The sequence below is a fragment of the Apteryx mantelli genome, chromosome 3, assembly GCF_036417845.1.
Source record: "Apteryx mantelli isolate bAptMan1 chromosome 3, bAptMan1.hap1, whole genome shotgun sequence".
In the NCBI taxonomy this organism is placed as follows: Eukaryota; Metazoa; Chordata; class Aves; order Apterygiformes; family Apterygidae; genus Apteryx; species Apteryx mantelli.
In genome coordinates, this window is record NC_089980.1 from 98,971,812 (window position 1) to 98,993,049 (window position 21,238).

Genomic DNA, 21,238 nt, shown 5'->3' on the forward strand with positions numbered 1-21,238 from the left:
TCACAAATCACCACCTCAAATATATACACTGCTCCACACTACTAATTTTCTATCACATTCACAACGGATCTTTAATACCAAATATTGTTTTAAATCTTCAATGTAGCAAACTATTTTTATTCACATTTCCATTTTTATTATGGAATCATAAATGCTTTGTATCCAATTAAAAGCAATGAAAAATGTAGCTATAAGAAAACTATTATATTTATGAGTTAACTACATATGAATATCATCCAAAGATACTGGATGTTAAAATTTACAAAAATGAGAGTGTCAGTACATGTTTAATCTATGAAATGTGATCTCATCCAGCTCCTCTCCTGTAAATAAATGCTTTATGCAAAATAAACTGGATATGGCAGACTTATCTAGTTTTAGTTCAAAAGTTCTTAATTTAAAATGATTAAAGGACAGTTTTAAAAACTCGGTCACTTAGTTACAAATTAAAATTCCGAATATAAATGTGTCATTTAATAGTTTAGACTTACAGACTGCTGGTGGCAGCAAATGATTTACAATAATAAATATATACAAAAAGATGTATCTACAAATAAAGAGTACTGTTATACATGAGCAGTGACCTGGTGAGAGATACCAATCACAGACAATTCACAAAGATTTAGTTCATGGAAAGGACAATTTGATAGAAAGTTGAGGTTTTGATCAAGTATTTACAAAACTGAAGCAATTATTCTGTTCTTCAAGTCCCATAGGGATAAAAACAAATAAGAAATTTACATGACTGATGTCATGTTTTTTGCTAGATTAAATCACTTCAAAATAAAAGAGCTCCACAGTTACTAGCATGCTTGATGGCTTCCTATTCAAAATAAAGATGTATTACAGGTCATGGTTAAACACATTAGGTTTTCAGTATTTTGATTCCCCTTCCTCGTTATCCATAACAATTTCTTTTGTAGCTGTAGCCTCTGGATTATCCCCCCAATGTCCTTCAAGTTTTTTCAAACTGACGGTAGGTTTCATTTCCTGAAGTTGCTTCAACACAAGCTCAGTGCAGTCTTTAAGAGTCTTGTCTAAAACTATTTTTACATTATCACTACACTGAAGTTGTGATGGATTGGCAAACTGTACCAGGGTTTCAGTTTCAGAACATGACCAAGTGACATTATTACTTGCTAAGGAGGTTTTCTCGTTGGTTTTTCGCGAGTTCGAATGAGATCCTTTTTTGGTTCCACTGCTATGGTAGTCTCTTTCTGTGTTTTTCTTTTGCTTCACAGCAGACTCTTCGAGAAACTTGAGGAATGAGACTTCAAAACCCATGGGCTTAAATGAACTCCAGTCAAATGCTGCAGGTTGCTCTTCAGCCGTTTGAATAGCAACAGCAGTCTCTTCCTCCCTAGGCATGCTACTCAATTCAATGGGATGCATCTCCTCAGTTTTCTCAGTTCTCCTCCTTTTATTCTGAGACACATTTTTTTCTTTGTTTGCTCTTTTTAAGTTGTTTGATTTTTGCTTTTCTGAGTGGCAGGAGCTGTTTTCCTGCAAGTCATTATTTACACTGGAAGAGATTTTTGCTTGATTTTCAGCACTTGAGCAATCCTCATTAATCAGTTTAGTAATGAATAGTTCTGTAAGTTCATCCACTTCATCCTTCTCACCTTTTTCAGTTTCATTTTGTAGTAACGTAGATGTACTTGAATCATTACTGCTCGCTAACAAGGTTGGTTCAGGCTCTTTCACATCACTTTTTTTATTAGTCTCCTCTTGCTCACAGGATGCTTCCTTTACTTGTGACACAGAGTGCTTTTTAGATACAATAAGGAGATTTCTGTGTTGTGAAGTAAATGCCTTGGACAACTTGTGACATTTATAATGTCTTATAATGTTACTTTCACTTGTAACTACTGATGAACATCCCTTTATCATACATGGATACTGTGTTACAAATCTGCTTGTACATTCAGATAAAGCATCATTTCTAGCCTTTATTGAATACACGTGCTTTCCACATTTCAGTGAATAAGCCTTACTTTCTTGAATTTGCATTGCTTTTGAATTTTTGCTTTCCAAGTTAACACTTTTCTTTCGTTTTGTTTTCACTGACAGCCTGTTACCTTCTTTTCCTGATCGGTGTTTCAATCCTCTCTGTTTAGACTTCAATGGTTTCTCCTGATTTGCCTTACTTGAAATGTTTTCCTGACCTGGTGTCAGTCTCCTGGGTCTTATTAGATGATCTTTATGCTTGTCATTATGTTTATTAAAAATATGCCTTAGGAGGTTAGATCTAGTAGCATAAATACGGTCACAGCCTTCACAGTCGCACTTGAATATGCCATCTTCTTCTACTTTGTTTGGCCTGATCTTAATATTATGATCTGTCTCAAGATGTATAATGTAGTTAAAATATGCCGTAAACGAAGACTTACAGTGAGACTGATCACAAGAAAACCTTCCTCCATCTAGGGCTGATTTCATGTTTCCAATTTCCTCAGGGGTCATGTCATGAAGCTTCATATAATGCTGTATCAAGCTAGTAACCTCCTGAAATATTCGCGAGCAGTCACTCACCTCACACCTGAACTCTCTAACAGTGGGTTTAGTTTCAGCCTCATTGTGTTCTTCCTTACTTGCCTCGTTCTCTTCCTCCACCTCGGCAGAGAATGCAGGAAGGTCTGATTTGTGCACAGCTTGATAATGAAGAATCAAATTCTGTTGTATTGTAAAAGCTGCAAAGCAGCCCTGATGGACACATCGATATGGTCTGTACGGGCTGTATCTAGTAGAAAACTCTAGAGATTTTGTTACAGGCTTCCTACGTTTTCTTTCCTCTTTTTCCTTTCTGTACCTCCTAACTTTGCGTACTTTTGGTTGTGTCTGTATATTACCAAGCAATGCTGCATTATGTTGGTCTGGCGGAAGGGAAACCACTTGGGGAGGCTTTTCCAGTCTTTCAGGAATATTTTTTTCTGGTAGTAGTTTTTCTAAGACTTTTACAGGCTCTACAGCTTCCTTTATCTGAGCTTCTTTGACCAATGGAGCTGCAATTTTATCTTCCATTATTAGTGTCTGCAAATTCTTTATTTCAACAGGTCGTGGGGCTGTGTTTACAGTTTCATTTTGAGATCTTCTGCCATAAGGTCTTTTAATTTTTAATTTTACCATCTCCTCTGTTGTAAAGTGATGCACAAGCTGACAGTGTGCTCGGAGATTAGAGTTTCTTGTGAATGTTTTTGGACAGGTAGTTACAACACATTTAAATGGGGCATACTTCAGTTGATGTTTCTTAATTTCTAGTATCATTTCTGCAGTGTACTGATGAACCTTGCCATAGTGTTTAAATAATGCATCTTTTGTCATAGCACTGTAATTGCAGCCTTGATCCTGACATACAAAAGGCTTATGAACTTTGTCACTAAACTGAATGTTACTTGTCTCTGAAGGTGTCTGGATGAGGGGTTTATTTTCGGTTGATACAACAGGAAGTGCTGGTGCTAGTGTATCTGCTGGAGGGCACTGGGAAACATTCTCAGAGATCTGAATGGATGAATCATTTTCTAGTTTCAATTTCTGCAAGCCCTCCAAAATTTCCAATATTTGAGTATCGTCCTTTTGAGATGTTTCAGACTGAGTAGAGTTACTCTTTGCAGTGGTGACACTCCCTGCATGCACTGCAAACTGCGCGTGAGTGGGTAATTTTACATTAAGCGAAGAACTTGCTGAAGAGGTCTGTCCATTATTTACTTGTGAGTTCTGTGCTGAAGCTGCGACGGTATCCTGAATTTCAGTTTTTACTTCAAGTATTTGTGAGTTCATGGCAGTTTTAATTATTTCAAGAGTTTTTTCAAAGTTCTGAATAACATTGTCTTCTGAAATCTGTTCGTCAGGATTTGCTTGTACGCAAGGATTTACAGCCATCATTTGGGAATCTCCATTTTCAGTTTTTACTGTTAAAGGGGTTAACGTTGTATGAGTCTCAAGATCCGTTTTGAAATTCTCTTTGATACTGGCCATGAATAATTGATTGTCAACATTATTTAGTTTCTGTGTGAGATTTTCCACTGCCGCTTGAGAATCACAATTTGCCAGCAAGTTTGACTGAAAATTATCTCCCTGTATTTGCACATTTGCTTCAGTGCTTTTGGGTAGAAGTCCTATCGTTGTTACATTATTTACTATTACTTTCTGTGATGTGTTAGGTGCAAGCAAGGGCGTGGTTGCTTTTCTCTTCCTCTTTGAAGCACTGGTTCCCTTCTTATTCAAGTTACTTGATCCTGTATTCTTGGGACTACTTATAACTGAAACTCGTGAACTATTCCCTGCAAAATTTTGTGCTGCTGCAACAGTATTAGAAAATGAGCTAGAACATAAGCTATTTTCAATAGTCTTTAGCATTAAATCATCTGTTGCAAAAACAGGCAAAGTCTTGCATTCATTTATTGAAGGAATTTTGGCATTTAGGGTCCTGTTTTGGTCTGTTAGCAGGGTATTTGGGCTACAAACTGTCTGCAACAGAGGTGACACAGTTGAACTGGGGAGAACAGCTGCATTTATTTGAGTCGTACCAGTGGTGCAACTTGTTGTAACTACATGTGGAAGTACTTCTGTGTTATCAAAGGTACTTGGGATGCCTGCAGTTTCCAAGGCTTGTTTTATAATTTGATTTCCTTCCTCATTCCCACTGGTATTAAAGTTAGTCACATTGGCCCGAGGAAACATAGTCTGCAGTAAGGCTGTGGAACGATTTTCAGTTGCAAGCAACTGCAGGAATGATGGATCTTTAAAACACGATTCTGGATTGAAGGTAGACTCCTGCGGTTGCTGCAAATTTAATGAATTTGAAGAAAGAATCATACTGGCAAGCAAAGACTGTCCATTAGCTTGCAGAGCTTCTGAAGAAATTTCTGATCCTTCAAGAGGCTTACAATATGACCTCTTCGATAAGTGACCACCAAGTGATCTAGGATTAGTAAAAACTCTGAAACACCTGCTACAGATAAATTTGCCATCCCGAATTATTGCTGGCCATTTTGCCCGCTTGTTGTGCTTTGGCTTCCTTTCTTTCCCATTTGGACCCCGGCCATGATCTTTTTTCACCTTTTCTGAAGTTGGATGTTGCAAACTAGTTTCGTTGAAGCTATTTTCACTACTCACTCGTGAGGGAAATATTTGATCAACAGTTTCCTCTTTTGGGAAAACAGAACTAGTGTTTCCTTCTAGGTGTGATGAAAAGTTATTTGTATTATTTTCCAGTTGTGAGAAGACTGAATTTGGAGCATTCTCTCCTGTTGAAGGAAAGAGAGACATTGGACCGTTTTCCACAGGCAAAGGAAGAAAAGGATCTGAACTGCCATCAATATTCAAAGGCATAACTGTTTTTGCCAGATCTTCCAACTGGGTAGGTAAAGTTGCACCAGACAAATTTTCCATTTGGGAACATAAAACACTCTCAGGCTCACTTTTAATACGAGTAGACAAACTTGGATTTATGACACTTTCCACTGTAGGCAACACAGGATTAGTCAATTTTTCCAGGTGGGCTGGGAAAAGCGTACTCGAGATATGTTGCACTTGACTGGAACAGGTGGGATTCAAACTAGTTTTGTTTTGTGCAGTAAAAGCAGCACTACTCGGATTGCCCACTTGTGATGGCATAAAATACACAATCTTTCCATCATTTGGCATATTTTGCAAACTGCTGGATTTTCGAGGTTTCTTATTTTTACGTTGCATTTTAAATGCAGCATATTGATCAGGGTGTGCTGCCTTCATATGTTTGCCAATGCTCTGTGATGAGTTGTATGTTCGAGTACACCCTTCAACTTGACAATTAAATTTCTGAATTGGGGCTGCTGCTGACACAGCTGGAACTAAAGAACTATTTATGCTAGGCTGTGATGGAATAAATGTAATACTCTCTAAAGTCTTTAAAGGCAGGTTATACAGATTAGCTGCAGCCTTAATACTGTCTTCAATTTCAAGTTTGGAAATGGGTACGCTGTTTCGATATCCTGTTTGATTCTGCGTGCTGAATGGATTTACAACACTCACTTGTCTTTCTAAGCTTTTTGATTCAAGAGCTTCTGGTTTTAGTGCTTCTGAACTCACAGAAATATTTTGAATATTCTGGGACTGACTGAGACAGCCTTCTTCCTTTCTCTCTTGGAAAACTGGAAGACAAGAATCAACTGATGAGCACAACTGCTGGGTTCCAGATTTACTGGTATCTACTTTATCAGTAGTAGTTGCCAATTTACCTCGTTTTACAAAGTTATCATCTCGGACCTTCTGGTTAACAGCAGGCAGCTTAACACTGCTTGCTGGAATTGCTGCTTCTGTCTTCACTGAACCTGTAGTAGACTGCTCTGAACCAACATTTGGCAAGGAATCGCTTTGCCTCAGTAAGCTTGCTGATACATTTGCGCTTTCAGTCCCTACTGGTGCTGCTTTGACTTGATCCCAGACATGGTTTTCTCCTTCGGTAAAACTACTTTGATTGTCAGCTGGAGGAGATGTCAATTCTTCTTTAACAGAAATGCCATCAGTATTTTCATTAACTTTAGAAGGTTGACTAAGATCAGTTTGATTAGTCTGGCCTTCAGGCTGTTGCACTTTTTCAGGCTGCTTGTTGTGATCTTCAACATGCTTTTCCAGTTCGTTCTGAGAACGGTACACTTTTCCACAGCCAGTGAATTTGCAGGTGTAAGTATTATAGTGTTGTGCTTCATGATCATAGAGTAAATATGCTTCAGAAAACACTCTGCCACATTTAGGAAACATACACTTTGCTCTAAAGACTTGATGCTCTTTCCTATGAGTCAGCAGCTCAGCATAACTGTTAAAACCAGCCTTACATTTCATTTGTATGCAGATATAAGGCTTGCTGCCACAGTGCATTTGTAGGTGATCGTTCAGGTGAGTAACACTTACGAAATGTCGTCTACAGTACTGGCAAATCACTTTTTTGCTTTGCATTTCAAGAAAACGTTTAGCTTCTTCATTGTCTTTATGCCCCTTTGCATGTGCTATTAGATTTTTAAAATATTTAAAGCCTTTTTTACAAAATGTTACAGGGCAGGTGAATTCATTAATAGGTAGTGTCTTTTGAACTGGCACTATCTCTGGTACATAAGGTTTATCTTTATCATCATTTTCATCATCTGAGCCATCGTTATCATTAAATACAATGAAGTCTGTTGAATACAGACTGTTCTTCTTAATGGGCCGCTGTTCCTGTTTTGATATGGAATCAGTTTTCTGATCCTCATTGGCAGTTACTATTTTAGGAGGTCTTCCCAGTCTTCTCAGTGGTTTCATAGCAGCCAATCTCTCTTTGCTGGATTTTTTAACATGCAAAGTTACATGGGGAACAAAGCTTTCTTTAGAATTAAAATTTTGGGCACAAATAGGGCAACTGTAAATTCCATCTTTATAATGTTTCTGTGCATGTCTAACTATTCTATGACCTAGGAATTCTTTGTCGCATAACACGCAATACTGCATATAAGCTTGCCAGTTCCTAAATCTAGCTGATATGAACCCCCTCTCTCTGAGTTTTTTAATTTCTCTCTTTTTCTGCTTTTCATCTCTGATACCTTTAAGAAGACTTGTAGCTTCATCAAAACTGCCAGCAAGCCCATTCATGGAAGTTTCTTTATTGTCTTCTTGGCAATCCTCAACCTTCTCATAAACTTCGCTGTCATTTAGTTCATCTATTGAAGACACGATGGATGCCTCCTCCCCCATCAATGCGAGACACTGACGCTTTAGAGTTTTCCAGTCCCAGAATTCTGGATCAAAAGGCCACTGAGTTTTCAGTACAAGTAAGAGCTCACAGCGCAATGAATTTGGTATTGGAAGATTCTCTTCATCATACTTCTGGTCAGGCTGATTATATAGCATTTCAACAGCATAATATGCATCCACAGTAGGTTCAAGAAGAAATTCACTCAGCTGACAAGCACGTTTAACCTCCAAATCATCTGGAAGCAAGCAGGAGATAGTCTTGCAAATAGATATCTTGACATCTGTATTTTCACTGGATTCCAAGCGCAATGCTTTCACACACAGTTCAATGCAGGTTGCAAGTCCAGCACTATCGATCTGTAAAGCAGGACTAAATTCAGTAACTCAGCCTATCATAACCCTTTTTGTATCTGTAAATACAAGGTATCATTATTCAATCCTAAGTGTCAGAAAAATACACCTGGAGTTTTATAACATGCATTTTAAGAAGCATAGTGACTGGTCTTTAAATGCTGTTCCTTAAGTTGCATAATTTGTCTTCATGCTACTAAAAAAATTTAAAAGTTTACATACAACTTAAATATGAATTAACTCCATGTTCTGTTTGGTTTGATGACTTTAGGATTGCATGCTAGAGTTGTTCAGAGTTTATATTAGAGCAACATTGAGCCTTTTGCACCAAATAAAGCCGGCCAAGTACGTCAAAATTATTTGAGATGAGTTTCTACTGGGCATTAAGTTAACACTAGGTAGAATTGAAATGATAGACAGTCTTACAGGTAAAGTAAGAGAAGCATATGATTTTCAAAAAGCCCCATAATCCGAGCATCACTTACTTGAAGTGTAAAGGTTTATTTTTATTTTTAAAGATTATGCCACTTCAAAGTCTAATGACTTTGAACACAAGGCTTTATTCCAACTGAAAATATTGTATAGTTAAATGTTCCATCACTTAAGGATTTCAAAGGTCATGTAGATAGCCTTTTCTCATTTATATCCCTGACAAAGTAAGTTACGTTTACGTTCACTTTACAGTCCCTTTATGCTGCCAAGGAAGAGCAGAGAGGCTTTGGTATACATGAAAATAAAGTCCAGGGTATTTACAAATGCACAACACTACTACCCATACGGTATCAAATTTCTGCATCAGTAAAATGATCTACTGCTCACTGAGGAAAAATCAGTATGACATGGAGCAGACAGAGCTCTTAATATCACAATCCTCTGTGAAATTGTTTTCCTCCCCCCTCCTCTCTCCAATTTAGTTCAGATCCTTGAAAAAATCATCTTTAAGATTGGAAGCCAGTGCTTAGCCATACCAGAACATCACGTAAGAACAATTTTTATTCTTAGAATAAATATATAAAACTACAAAATTCCTCAAATTGAAAGGTTAAGAAAGAGCTAGATTTAAAACTATAAATGTTAAATAGCACAACTACTAATGAGAGGAGACTAGGAAAATTTGATGACAAGGTTAGCTGAGATATATGAACTGAGTTTAGAATACAACATAAGATCTAAGTCCACAAAAGGAAAGCATTTCATTTATCAAAACAAATTGTATTCTTAGGGGCAGATCAAAAAGGATTTGTTTTTGCTTTTTATAGTTTGTTTATATGTTAATATACAGCCTTCATTTCCTCTCCTCACAAGCTTTCCCTTGCCATTTTCTGTAATATTTGAAATACTAAAAATAACGAAGAGGAATATTAGGATCTCCTAATAGAAACTATCTCATTTAGAGGACATGGACAACAGTAGGAGGCTATAAACCTCACCTTTAGATTTTTCCTTCATCTCAGTAGTGGCATCCAGCTCTTCTGTTTACTCCCCCCTCCCCCCCCCTTTTTTTTTTTTTTCCAAAGGAGCATAAAAGTTGGAATGACTTAAAATGAATCAGCTTATAGTTTGCCTACAGGAGGAAGCTGCAAAGGTCTTTCTTAAAACCAATTATGATTGCCCCAAAGCTGATTCTACACTCAGAAACCGAATGTCTAAGCAGCTTTAATAAGTCTTCCTGTTTAGAGTTCCATAAAAAGTGTAATAAAAAAAAGTTCTTTCAGGAGTTTCCTTACCTCTGAATTAATTACTTTAATCAGGAAGAAAATGTGATAAACAGTCTTAGTTAATACAGAAAGTTGACGACATCTCTCTAGATACACTGGAACAGAAGGCTCTACCCTTTGCTGCAGTTTACTCCAGAAAAGAGTCAGTTCCCTAGAAAAAGAGAAAAATATTTCAAGAACAGCAATGCTACCACAAAATCTAATCACAAGAAATGCACGGTTGAGAAGAGTTTCTATTTTGCCCCTTGGAGAAGAAAAATCTGAATTTCTTCATACCTTCTTTTATAGATATAAGTTCTTTAAGAATATACCCTCATTATTAATATCTAATTTTCAAAATTATCTCAATGACTCAATTCTAGAAGAATAGATCAGAATAAAATCAGTACTGTGACAAATTATACTACAAAATTTACAGACACATGATTCTCTATTGAAAAAAATCTTACCAAGTAGTTTACGCTTTACTCCACAGACTTGAATTTTACGTTTCTGAATTCCTGGTAATTACCAACAGCTCCAGTGGGATAGCTTTTCTCTGTAGTAGATACATTTTTCTTCAGCTGCTCTAAGAGCTGAATCTAACTGTGATTTAGTGTGAAATTAGTCCCAAAAGACAAATACTACTACTCTATCTATATTAACTTACCACTTAATTCCAAGTTATTAGTAGTTTCCCAAATGCTAGGCCCTCCTTAGGTGTAAATAGTCAAGAGTGTTTAAAATATTGTGGGATGATGTAAACCCCAAACTTAAGCAGAATCTGTTAACGCAAAGCCCTGCATTAGACGTCCTACTGCTGCTGCACACATAGAAGAGCACTGCAGATCTGTCAGGAATTGTACAGGTTTGGAAGCCCAACTGAACTGTTAGCAGTTGGAAGTTCAGTGTCTAACAGCTCAAATATCTCTCAACAAAGACCCATTATTTGTTCCCAGAGCAGGGAAATCAAGTCTTAAACAACAAGTAATTTTAGCAAGCTTATTACTTTTGTTGTAACTTCCTTTCCAGAAGTTTCTCAGAGGAAAGAATTTTGTGTTACAAAATAAGGACAGTAGGGAAAAGTATCTTATGCAAAAATCTATTTTTCCAATGCTAGCATTCTGTTCCCAGTGCAGAAATTCATCATAATGCTGACTAGCTGCCTGCAGATATTAAATTCCTCATTTCTACAGCATAATATTATTGTCAAGAAAAACTATTAAACAGCTCCTGTTGTTTGTTAATGCCTCATCATACGGTGCTGCCTTCAAACTCCCATAAAAAGCTAATCATATCAAATACTTTTTCTTTTTAAGCTTTCCAAGAGCCTGATCTCCTTCCTGTTTAGCCCATAGATTTTAAAGAATAAAGAATGTTAACTTACAGCTTATGTATCAGCTATATGTTGCCAAAACTAATTTTATTTCCATTAGCAAAAAACAAACTCACCAGGCACAGTACATCTCTCCTTGCTGCAGCTGGCGAGATAAAAATGCTGCACATAAAATTAGAGCACTTTTTTCATCTCCGTCAGATTCTAGGTTACAAATCATTTCTAGAGCATCTTTGCAATCTACTTCTGCAATCTGGAAGGGAGGAAAGAAAACAAGATTGAGACTAAGCAAGTGGTTTCACTTGCAGTCAAACGTTAATCTGATCCTTTATAAAAAGACAGTAATTTAGAATTTAGTGAACATTTTCAAGCTTATCTCTTGATCAGTGCTTTTCTAGATAACTGAGTGTCAAAATTGATTATGCCACCAAAAAAAAAAACTTTTGTAAAGTGAATATAAAAGCCTGTGTCTCAAAGACATTAGACTTGTGTCTACTGTCCCACTCACCTAAACATTTTAAAGTACAGCATTAATCATTCTTATATACTACGCACACATGACAAATGCAACAAGCAGATACAGAACTTTAAATTGCAGCCTAACACAGAAAGACTTTTACCTCAATTTCCCCATCTAACTCAGTTTAGTAGTCACTGATGTTACTACTTCTCTAATACAACAGCTGGACGATTAATGACTATTAACATGAATGTTCCAGTATTTTCAAAAAAATCAATAAAAAGACAAATAAATAGATTTTTTTCCAATAAATTGATTTTTTCCAAAAATCAATAAAAATCAATAAAAAGATTAAAAGACAAAAGAAGCTGTATAGCAAGAAGTAGATCAACTGAATGCTTTTCTAGAAGAATATTACTATCTCTGTAGCATAACTTATTTGTTCAAGCCACATTTTAAGCACTTAGTTTTGTAGCAAAACAATGGAAAAACCACAGACACCCAGTAGTATTGGACAGTAGTATTAGCACTGAAAGAGCATCGTTAATATATTAACTACTGTCTATTTTGCCTCTCAGCAGACTGGTTTGATTACATCAGTTAGCACATGTGGCAGGACAAGCCTGCACTTATTCTTTGACACTGGCAGTTGAATAACAACTATTCCAACAACACTGTTAAAAGTCTCTTGAGAAACTGTAATAAAACCCAAAGTTAGAAACAGAAACCCCAATCCAAATAACCAGACACTTTAGTACTTGGATAAGGCAGCAGTACAGTCTGATTTAGCACCATGGTATCCAGCTATTGATGCAGCAATCAAACTACAGTTTTGAAGAGTACAGCAACTCAGGCCCTGAATTTACACTTTGTTACTTTACTAATAACCCTTCACTAAACATCATTTGAGATTTAATAATCTCAAAGCCACCTTCTAAAGAAAACTGCAATTCTTAAGTCCTCAAAGAGGATGGATAAACATAACTGCCACAGTAATTAGACCAAATGTCTGCACTGCTCAGCACCCTGTCTCAGACAGGGACCGTTAGTTAAAAGCTTAAGAAAGAATATGAGAACTCAGCCTTATAATAAAGGGATACTTTTTTCTGAGATGTTCTTCCAGCCTCTTAAGAGTTTCTAAGGGACCCAGTTTGCAGCAAAGGTCTGTACAGGTCCAGCCATCAAGTCTGTCAGTCTAGGCATTTCACATACTGCAGATTTGAATTCTTCACATTTTTGAAGTTAATTATTGCCTAATCCAAGCTGAAAGTGAGCTCAAATACTACTTTTCTGCCTATTCTGAATGGATATCAAAATTTCCATACCACTAAGGAGTGAGGTGTACTTCTTGTACTTACTTTTATTTCCCATTTTCTCACTGTTCTCACACTATGAAGTGGCTATCCTTTTCAGTTCAGAAGTCTACTTTGAGATGTTAACTGTGTATCTGCCTTCGGTTTGTGATTTATAAACTTTCCAGGATAATTAGTAATACTGCAAACAATTCTTCAGTTGAGGCTGCAAAGCCAAGCAATCTAAGACTGGGGAATACCTGAACTAGGTTATCTGTGATAACTCAATTCCAGCTTTACTGTGTGTTGTGACATACTAAGAAACATGGCTACTCATTCCTTTTCTCTACGGGATCCAAGATTCATTCACTGATCAAGCCCATAGTATTTTGGGAACATGATAGGGATGAGTAATGAAGGAAGCATGTTTGCAGGGCCAGAAATTTCCACTTCCAATGAGAGTATTTAGTAAAGGAGCACAAGGTTGCACAGGTCCAGTCACAGCTTCTCCTGTGGAGTTCCTGCTAGGATTCCTCTGCCTGTTCTGGCAGGGCCTAGAGCAGCCTGAGCTGACCTGACTCAGCTTTACAAGAGCATGTCCAGTGTGAAGGGTAATCTTAGCATTTAATCTACATCCAGAATGTCTCCAGTGGGAAAAAATACAACTTGTGCATACTCACAACAGCTGTGAATCTGGCCAAATTTAAATAGATAGTAGGAAGCTTTTCTAACAATCATTGTGTAATTTCCATCCTTCTAACTCTTAAAGAGCAATTTCAGCATGCTTAATTGCTTATTTATTATGAACATAAAATGACAGAAACAAAGAAACAGCAGAGTGATGCATACAGTCAAGCAAACTGACAATTGCAGAAGCATAGCATCATAAAAAGGAAAAAAGCTCAGGTAAAATTTTGGGGTGGTGTGAGCTATGAAGATGCCAGCTGGAGGAATGCAGAAGAGCAAAGTTGTCATCTCTTGACTCTCATATTTAAGTAAGAAGAATTTCATATTTCTAACTAGACAAAATACCTGATTATATCTTCAATTTTACCTCCTAATAGAAGTTAAATGTGATTTCCTGACGTAGGCACTTGGGTCAAAAAAGGCTACATTTATGCCCTGTATTGAAAGTAGTACCTAAAACACCACATTCCATGTACTAATTAGTATACAAAATTTACGGTTCAAATAATAACAGTGGAAAAACCATTATCTCCATTTTACGGACAGAAACTGAGGCAGAGACAGAAAATACTTTGAGCAAAATCAAATGTAATGCTGTGGTAGAGCCCGAAAATGCCTATTAGCAACCTAATATTACACTTCCACAAGTGTTTTAATCAAGAGTCATTATTAATCAGTTTAAGAGAGCCTTAAAGAAAAAAAGATAATGAAAGTATTTTAAATAGTATTTTAAAGCAAACCCTTTTCTAAACAAAAATAGCCTAATCATGACTAGTGTCTTTATTCTTATTTAAAGAAAGAAGTCTAAAAAATTTCTTTATTTTTTACTTACTTCTTCCATTAGTTTTTCATTTGGTGATCCTGAACACAGACAGACCAGGTAGGTTTGCTTGAAATTGCCTTTTGCACTTATTTCTGGATGGTCAGAGCACAATTTTGCCAGGGCAGTAGCTTGCGTTAATTGCTTTGTTTTCATTAGGTGCTTAATACGCATATCCAGCAGGACAGGGCCTTCAAACACTAAAAATTCATTCACTTCAAAGAAAAACAAGCCAAAATATTATGTACTCATTTTGCAGAGGGTTACAGAATTAACAGATGACATTTACTCATTCAAGGTTAACTCATAAAATTTATACAAATCAAAAAAGGTAGAAAAGGTATAAAGCATAGAGGGTAAAAAGAGTCTTTGAGAAGTGTACTTGTGTTTTATCAGGACTCCTTGCTACAGGAGACCTTCTATCTACTTCCTGGTTTTCATTCATTCCAATTTCTTTGCAAAATAGCTGTGCACAAAACTGAGATTTACAGAGCAAATAAACATTAAAATGTTTAGATACTATTTAATTACAGTTCTATAAAAAGACGTATAACACAAAGCCACTATTCCTACATCCTTCTTTAGGTTTTTTTGCTATGCCTTTGGTAACAGTTGCCTTTTAAAGACCTTGCCATGGAAAGATGAATGCGACAAGTGTAGATATAGCTAAACTTCTTTGTTTTGGTATTAAATATTCAGTATTATGCATTCATATAGTGCAGTCAAATTCCTTTAAAAGTTCTTCAACTGAAGTAAATGTTCTCACAAAAAGAGGCTTGTCTCATATACCTTTGACTGTGTATAGTTCAAAACTCAAAGACACAGGAATGGCTATATTTTGTTCAACTGCATTCTGTAGATATGCTGCTACAAGTGTTAAAACTCTGCTGTCTAGTCTAACATCCCAACACTAGGTACTTCAGTGGAAAACGTAAGAGTCCTACAGAAAAGGCAAGCACAGCTTAACATTTCCACTTCTATGTACACATCTCAGAGGTCTCACCCAGATCTTCAGGATTAAAGTTACTTCAGTTATGAAGCATGAGGTTTAGTACTATCTCCAAAATATTTACAGTTAATTATTTAAACTAGATAGACACTGAGTGAATCACTTTTGTTTAATCCTTTTGACATCAACTGCTCCCTGTGACGACCATTTCCACAAGCGAGTTTTACATTGCGTGAAAAATCTTTGTTGGTTTTTCCAGATCTTAATTTCATGAAACATTGCCTCATTTTTTAAACCCAAGAGAAATTTCTACTGCTTTCCTTCTCTACCTTCTCTCTGCCATTCTTTCGTGTAAACAACAGACTCATGATATCCTTTCAGCCTTACAGTAAAATCTTGCTCTTTTTTTAAAGGAGATTTTTTTCCAGCTCTTCACTATTCTAATCACCCTTCCTGAAACCTTCTGGGGACTTGCAGTTCTCACTTTTTGATATACCTTGGTAGAAACAGTCATTATATTCTTCTGCATTTACTCGCACTGAATTTCATTTAGATCATGATGCCCGTTCACCTATTTTGTATTTCCTTGACTTTCAAAGTCCTGTTTGGTCTTGATGAAATAATTAAGTAATTTCATCATCTGTAAAATTAATTACCTCAGTCTAGTATCTGGAACATTAGTATACTGAACATGAGGTTTATTGAAAGGGGAAAAAAAAGATCATTTCATTTTTTTCTTTGCTTCCCTTCACCCCAGTTCATTTTTGATTCATGACTGTCTTTCATTTTATCTCATGATTTCTCCTTCTGTAACTATTTATGCAGGATATTACTAAAAGACTATTCCACAATCTAAATTAGGTCAGCCGTTTTCTTTTTTTATCATTTTAGCACACAGAATTTTAGGATAGAAAATACTGCCTTTTGCAGAAAGCAGGCCTGTTAGAACCCATCAGTATCTTTCATGCATTTTAAGATTTATGGTTCAATTATCATTTCAACCAACTTGCTGGTTATTTGTCCAATATAGTGCACTCTTGTGCACTATTACAATGATCCTCCACAGCTCACTGATGTATAAGAACATTCACTCAAATAAGAGGTCTTTCTTCCTCTCTCCATGTCGATGGGGCCATAACCAGTTTTTTATTCACATAGGAACAAAGGAAAACCACAGCGCACTAACAGACACTTGGTAGATGGTAACCGTTTTTTGTAGGACATCTTCCTTTTAAGTAGCAGAAATGTTCATTCAGCATCTTTTCCAGTATCTTACCAAAAACATTTGTACTCTTTTCAACCCACAAATGACCCAGTCATTAATTACATTTAACAGTTTTAGCCTTGCTTTTCTACCTACCAGCTACCCGTAATCCTTTCACCCACAGTGTTTACTCTCTCAGCTAGTGTGCATGGAACAACATTGGAACATTTTACTGTATTTCTGTAATATGATACAGGAAGACCTTAGATTTTAAGCTATATTGGTAACCTATGAGATTTTACTCTGATTTAATATTACAATTACTACATTTAATATTTTAGAGACATTGTTCTATCTACAAGTTCTCAGTAATCCTTTCCTTTGGTGTTTACTGCTTTAGTAGCCTACCTTAGATAATCATCAGAACATTTTCTGTTATCTCCTCATTAAGATATAGAAAGACCTCAGGGTTAAAGCTACACGTTAGCTTGTAAGTCTTTATTCTAATCCAAGTGATTACACTCACTACAGTTAATATTTGAAAGCTCACTCAAAATACAAGTTTTAATTACATTTCATAATTGAACTATATAGTATATTTTAAGACAAAAAATGGCGCCAAGATTGAGCAAACAAGTCCATTATGTATGTATGTATGTATGGGAAATCTTTAGGATAAGGTTGTTTCTGTATGTTTTTACTTTTTATAAATGTATTTTATAATTTGATGTCTATTAAAAAAGTTATTGCAGACAAATTCTTACTTAGTTTACCATAACAAATATAACTTCATAAAAACACCTTGAAAATGTACAGCTTTTCAGCACAAGTCAGTTTACCTCTAGGAACACAAAAACTGATGTATTTAATGAGAATGATAGTTAGTCAATAGCCTGATTCTTTGAAGAACTATTAAATGCAGTTTTTGTGCAAAGTGCCACCATTCATTAAGATTCACCAACTACTCCATGTGCAAAATTCATACAAAATTTTTGAACTAATACAAGAGAAATAAAAGGTTAGCAGATGCCTTATGACAGATTGTACTAAGATCTGGTAACTCAGTGGAATAACCTGGGAAATACTGGAATACAGTTCTCTGTAGTTCTAGTCTTTTAGATTCAGATTCCCCATTATTCCCTTAAATCCCACAGTTTGAGTCTTAGGTCATATTACCAAGTGACTCCATATCAAGTCAGCAAGAATTACTATGAACTTTTATTACAGGTAACGCTTATAGCATACATGGATTAAAAACAGAAAAGGTAATCCTTAGATTAGTAGCACACATGAGCATGAATAAGCTGTGAGCAAGTCTGGTAGTAAGATCTTTAAGGTGGACAGTCCACTTGTATGTTATACTTTGGCTGACTGGAGGCCTTGTAGAGCACAAAGCAAAGAATTTTTGCCTTAGTCAAAGAACTCATAATCCTACTACTCTACCCTTTGCCAATTCTTGGGTAGGTATAGTTTAATGTACCACAGACCTTTATTTCCTCTCAACCTTACTCTGACCAAGGAGGATGGAGGTAGGAGGTGAATGTACATGTGGACTATCCATCTCAAAGAACTTCAGTTACTAGTAAGTAACCTCTTTATTCATCTTCAAGTGTTAGTCCACATGTGCGTTCACACTGTGGGTGACTCTGAACTGTACTCAATACTTTCATATTTACCTGGAGCTGGGTCTCAGAATCCTTCATGCAAACAACATCTCAGCACAATTCTGCTGAATACAGCACCAAATCCTGGATGCTTCTACGATGGCATACTGTCTGGTGAAAGGGCAAAAGAAGTTCCAGGTGGCTGCTTTGCATATACCCAGAATGAAAACACTTTTAAGCGAGGCTGCTGGTATCATCTGACCTCTGGTGGATGGTGCTCTAATTAAAATACTTCCAAGGTGGCTATTTAAGTTCAAACCTGTCTGTTATCCACCTTGATGATCTCTGAATAGTGATAGCTGTATCTCTGAACATCTCTTCAAAGAGACATACTCAGGAGACTGTCCACTACATTCAAACCTATGAAAAATTCAAGAACTTTGTTCTGAGTTTAAATCTCTAAAGGCAATCAGAATCAGATTTAAAAGAAAATAAGTATTCCGGCTTTTTGTAGGATTGTCTCACATCCTCTTCCTCCACACAGTTCTTCCACTCCCCCTCAGTACAACCTGAGTAGGTATCAGCTACAGCATAGGCTTAGGTTTTGGAGGATTTCACCATCACTGCAAGGAAATGACAATCTCCAGGATGGAAAAACAGATTCATGGTGAAGAGCACAAGCCATGCTGACAGAAACTGAAGGTAGAAGTGCAAAAGTATACCATGTTACCATGGTACAGGCTATTGCATATCCCAAAACACTTAGGCTTACTTTAATTTTCAGTCTTAGGGGCACTAAGCAATGAGGCTGACCAGGTTTGCCACACAGCTTCAAGAATGGTAAATTCTGGGTGTCAGTGAATTCAGATTACCTACGTCAGTGCTGACCTCAAACTAAGATATCTAGTACTTCAAGCAGAAGGCCAAATAAGACAAAAGGCCTGCTGTAATTTGAAGAATTAAGACATGGTCTTACTAAGGTTTCCTCCCCTAACCAATCAATGAAGCAGGGAAACATGGAAAATTCTTCTTTCTTTACAAGCTATAGCTGTTCATCAGTGTTCTGACTGCAATCTCAGGGAAAAAATAGCCATGCAGCTGGAACCCGAAGTAGTAGCAGGACCAATCAACACAAAAATGCAATGCAGTATCTGACAGCAATGTGAAAACAGGTGCTGAGTGCTAAGGCATGGGAATTGTTTACTTTCAGATCAATCAATAACCATGGCTGATACTGCCATCTTGAATTTAATGATGTGGATGAGATACTCTGTTTTCAAATGTCTAGGACATCTTTCCAACTTCTTTCTGCTTTGGTAATGGGACTGGTTGTTCCCACTATCTGAGATCCATGCAAACTGGTTTGCTGGTACTCCAGAGCAAAGAATTTGTTACCAACGTATTCATAATGGATCTATGAAAAGTTATATGAGAAGGTTGATACTTTGCTATCAACCTTTGCTTCATGACCCAACTGGATCATGTAACTTTGGGTGATCTCTTAAGTCCAAAATGTCCATGATGCTATATAACCAAAACTCAAAATCTTTAAGGACACAGGAGACACAGGTTTAGTTGGAAAAAGGAGAAGAAAATTCACAAGAACAAAGTAGTTTGCAGCTCCTGAGCACACGTTTAAGGATCCTGTCTAGGAACCAGGATCTGAATCAAGAAGTTGCAGGCCCAGTCACATAACTGTTGCAGGTCCTGTTGGGTAAAGACATGGGCAAAGAGCAACAGAACTAATAAATAATAAGATCTGTGTCAAACTGGGGGAAAAACTCCTCTTTTTCTTACTGAAACTGCTCTGAGGGAGCAGAAGATCATGTAGGCATTCTTCAAATGAATGTAGATTCATGACACAGTACAAAACAGATTCAGAAAATCCAAAGGTGAAGTATGCACAACTGTTAGCATCTGTCAGGAAATCTCTCAGATGGCAGCCTACAGGAGTGCTAGCAGCTCTCAGTGTCTACCTAGAAGGCTTATAAATGACATCTGAAGATCTTGCTGGCAATTCGGTTTCTGCAAATAAACTCTCTTTACATTCACCAGTCATGAATTACCAAAAAAAATATATCCCTCCACTCATTAGGAATCAAAGCTCATAATTATGTGGCAATTAAACTTAGCAATACTGAAAAATAAAATATGCTTATCCAAAGAGTCAAATCTCTTTTCCTCATTTTTTGCTTTTGTAGTGATGGAGATGAAAGAAGAACTAAGAAAGAAAGAAAGGCATGAGATAAAGAGTACTAATTCATGGAAGACCTTCAGTAACCTGTTACCAGAATAGGTAAACAAGACATTTGAAATCAACTTGGTACACTTGGAGAGGGAAAGTGCAAGGACTGAAAGGGACTTTGGGGAGGGGTGGGAAGAATGTGAGGGGGAGGAGAAAAGAGTTTATTTGGATAGCAAATTGACCGCTTATTATCTGGAGGGAAAAAAAAGGGGCGGGGGGAAAGCACAGTGAAGCTGATGATAGAAGTTATGCACCCAAAATCCCATTTCCAGGCTAATCCTCCATAACCAGAAAGACTAATATTGGCTGAGGTTGTAGGAATAAACAGAACTCAAGATGACAGTGCTGACATTCCACTTGTGGGGAGAGAAAGATTGATTTTCTTCAGAAACAAGTTTGTGGCGTATTAGTATTAAAACAGTTCTCAAAGATGAGATTCTCTTTTATTCTGCGACACCTGCTGCACAGAATCTGATAACTTAAGTCAGATTTCTTAACCTCCACTGTCAGAGAGAGACTAATAGCAAGGGCATTGCCAATGTTTGGCTAGATATTAGGACTCAAATAGGTGACAAATCAAGTGGCTTGAGAATATTTCCAGTGTGAAAGGATTTTATATGTGTATATACATAAACACATACATACATATATGTGTATAGATTTGTGTGTGGGTACATATATAAGCAAAGATTTCATAGCACTGTATGAACATCCTGTAGTAATGCAACAGCATCCATCATCATCAAAGAAATCAGTGACAGGCATGCTGTCCTTGTCAGTGCTCCAAACATCTACGAGTATTTCCTCTATTTTTTTTTTGAGCTCCTTAGTTCATGAATCCTGACCTACTGACATTCATCAGAAAATTGAGCTGCGCCCAATGGAG

General features: G+C 36.8%; 1 protein-coding gene across 3 annotated transcripts in view; it reads right to left on the minus strand.

Moving 5' to 3' along the window:
- Nucleotides 1-439: 439 nt before the first annotated feature.
- The window catches only part of ZNF292 (zinc finger protein 292), a 57,881-nt gene continuing 37,082 nt past the window's right edge, over nt 440-21,238 (minus strand). For 2 of the 3 annotated variants that reach the window (XM_067294021.1, XM_067294022.1), the window contains exons 5-8: nt 14,363-14,565; nt 11,208-11,344; nt 9,786-9,927; nt 440-8,064 (exon numbers count right to left, since the gene is read on the minus strand). In XM_067294021.1, the coding sequence (XP_067150122.1) occupies nt 874-8,064; nt 9,786-9,927; nt 11,208-11,344; nt 14,363-14,565 (7,673 nt within the window). In that variant the 3' untranslated portion in view covers nt 440-873. Of the gene's footprint in view, nt 8,065-9,785; nt 9,928-11,207; nt 11,345-14,362; nt 14,566-18,179; nt 18,563-21,238 lie in introns of those variants that run through there. The other variant, XM_067294023.1, reaches the window with a different exon arrangement.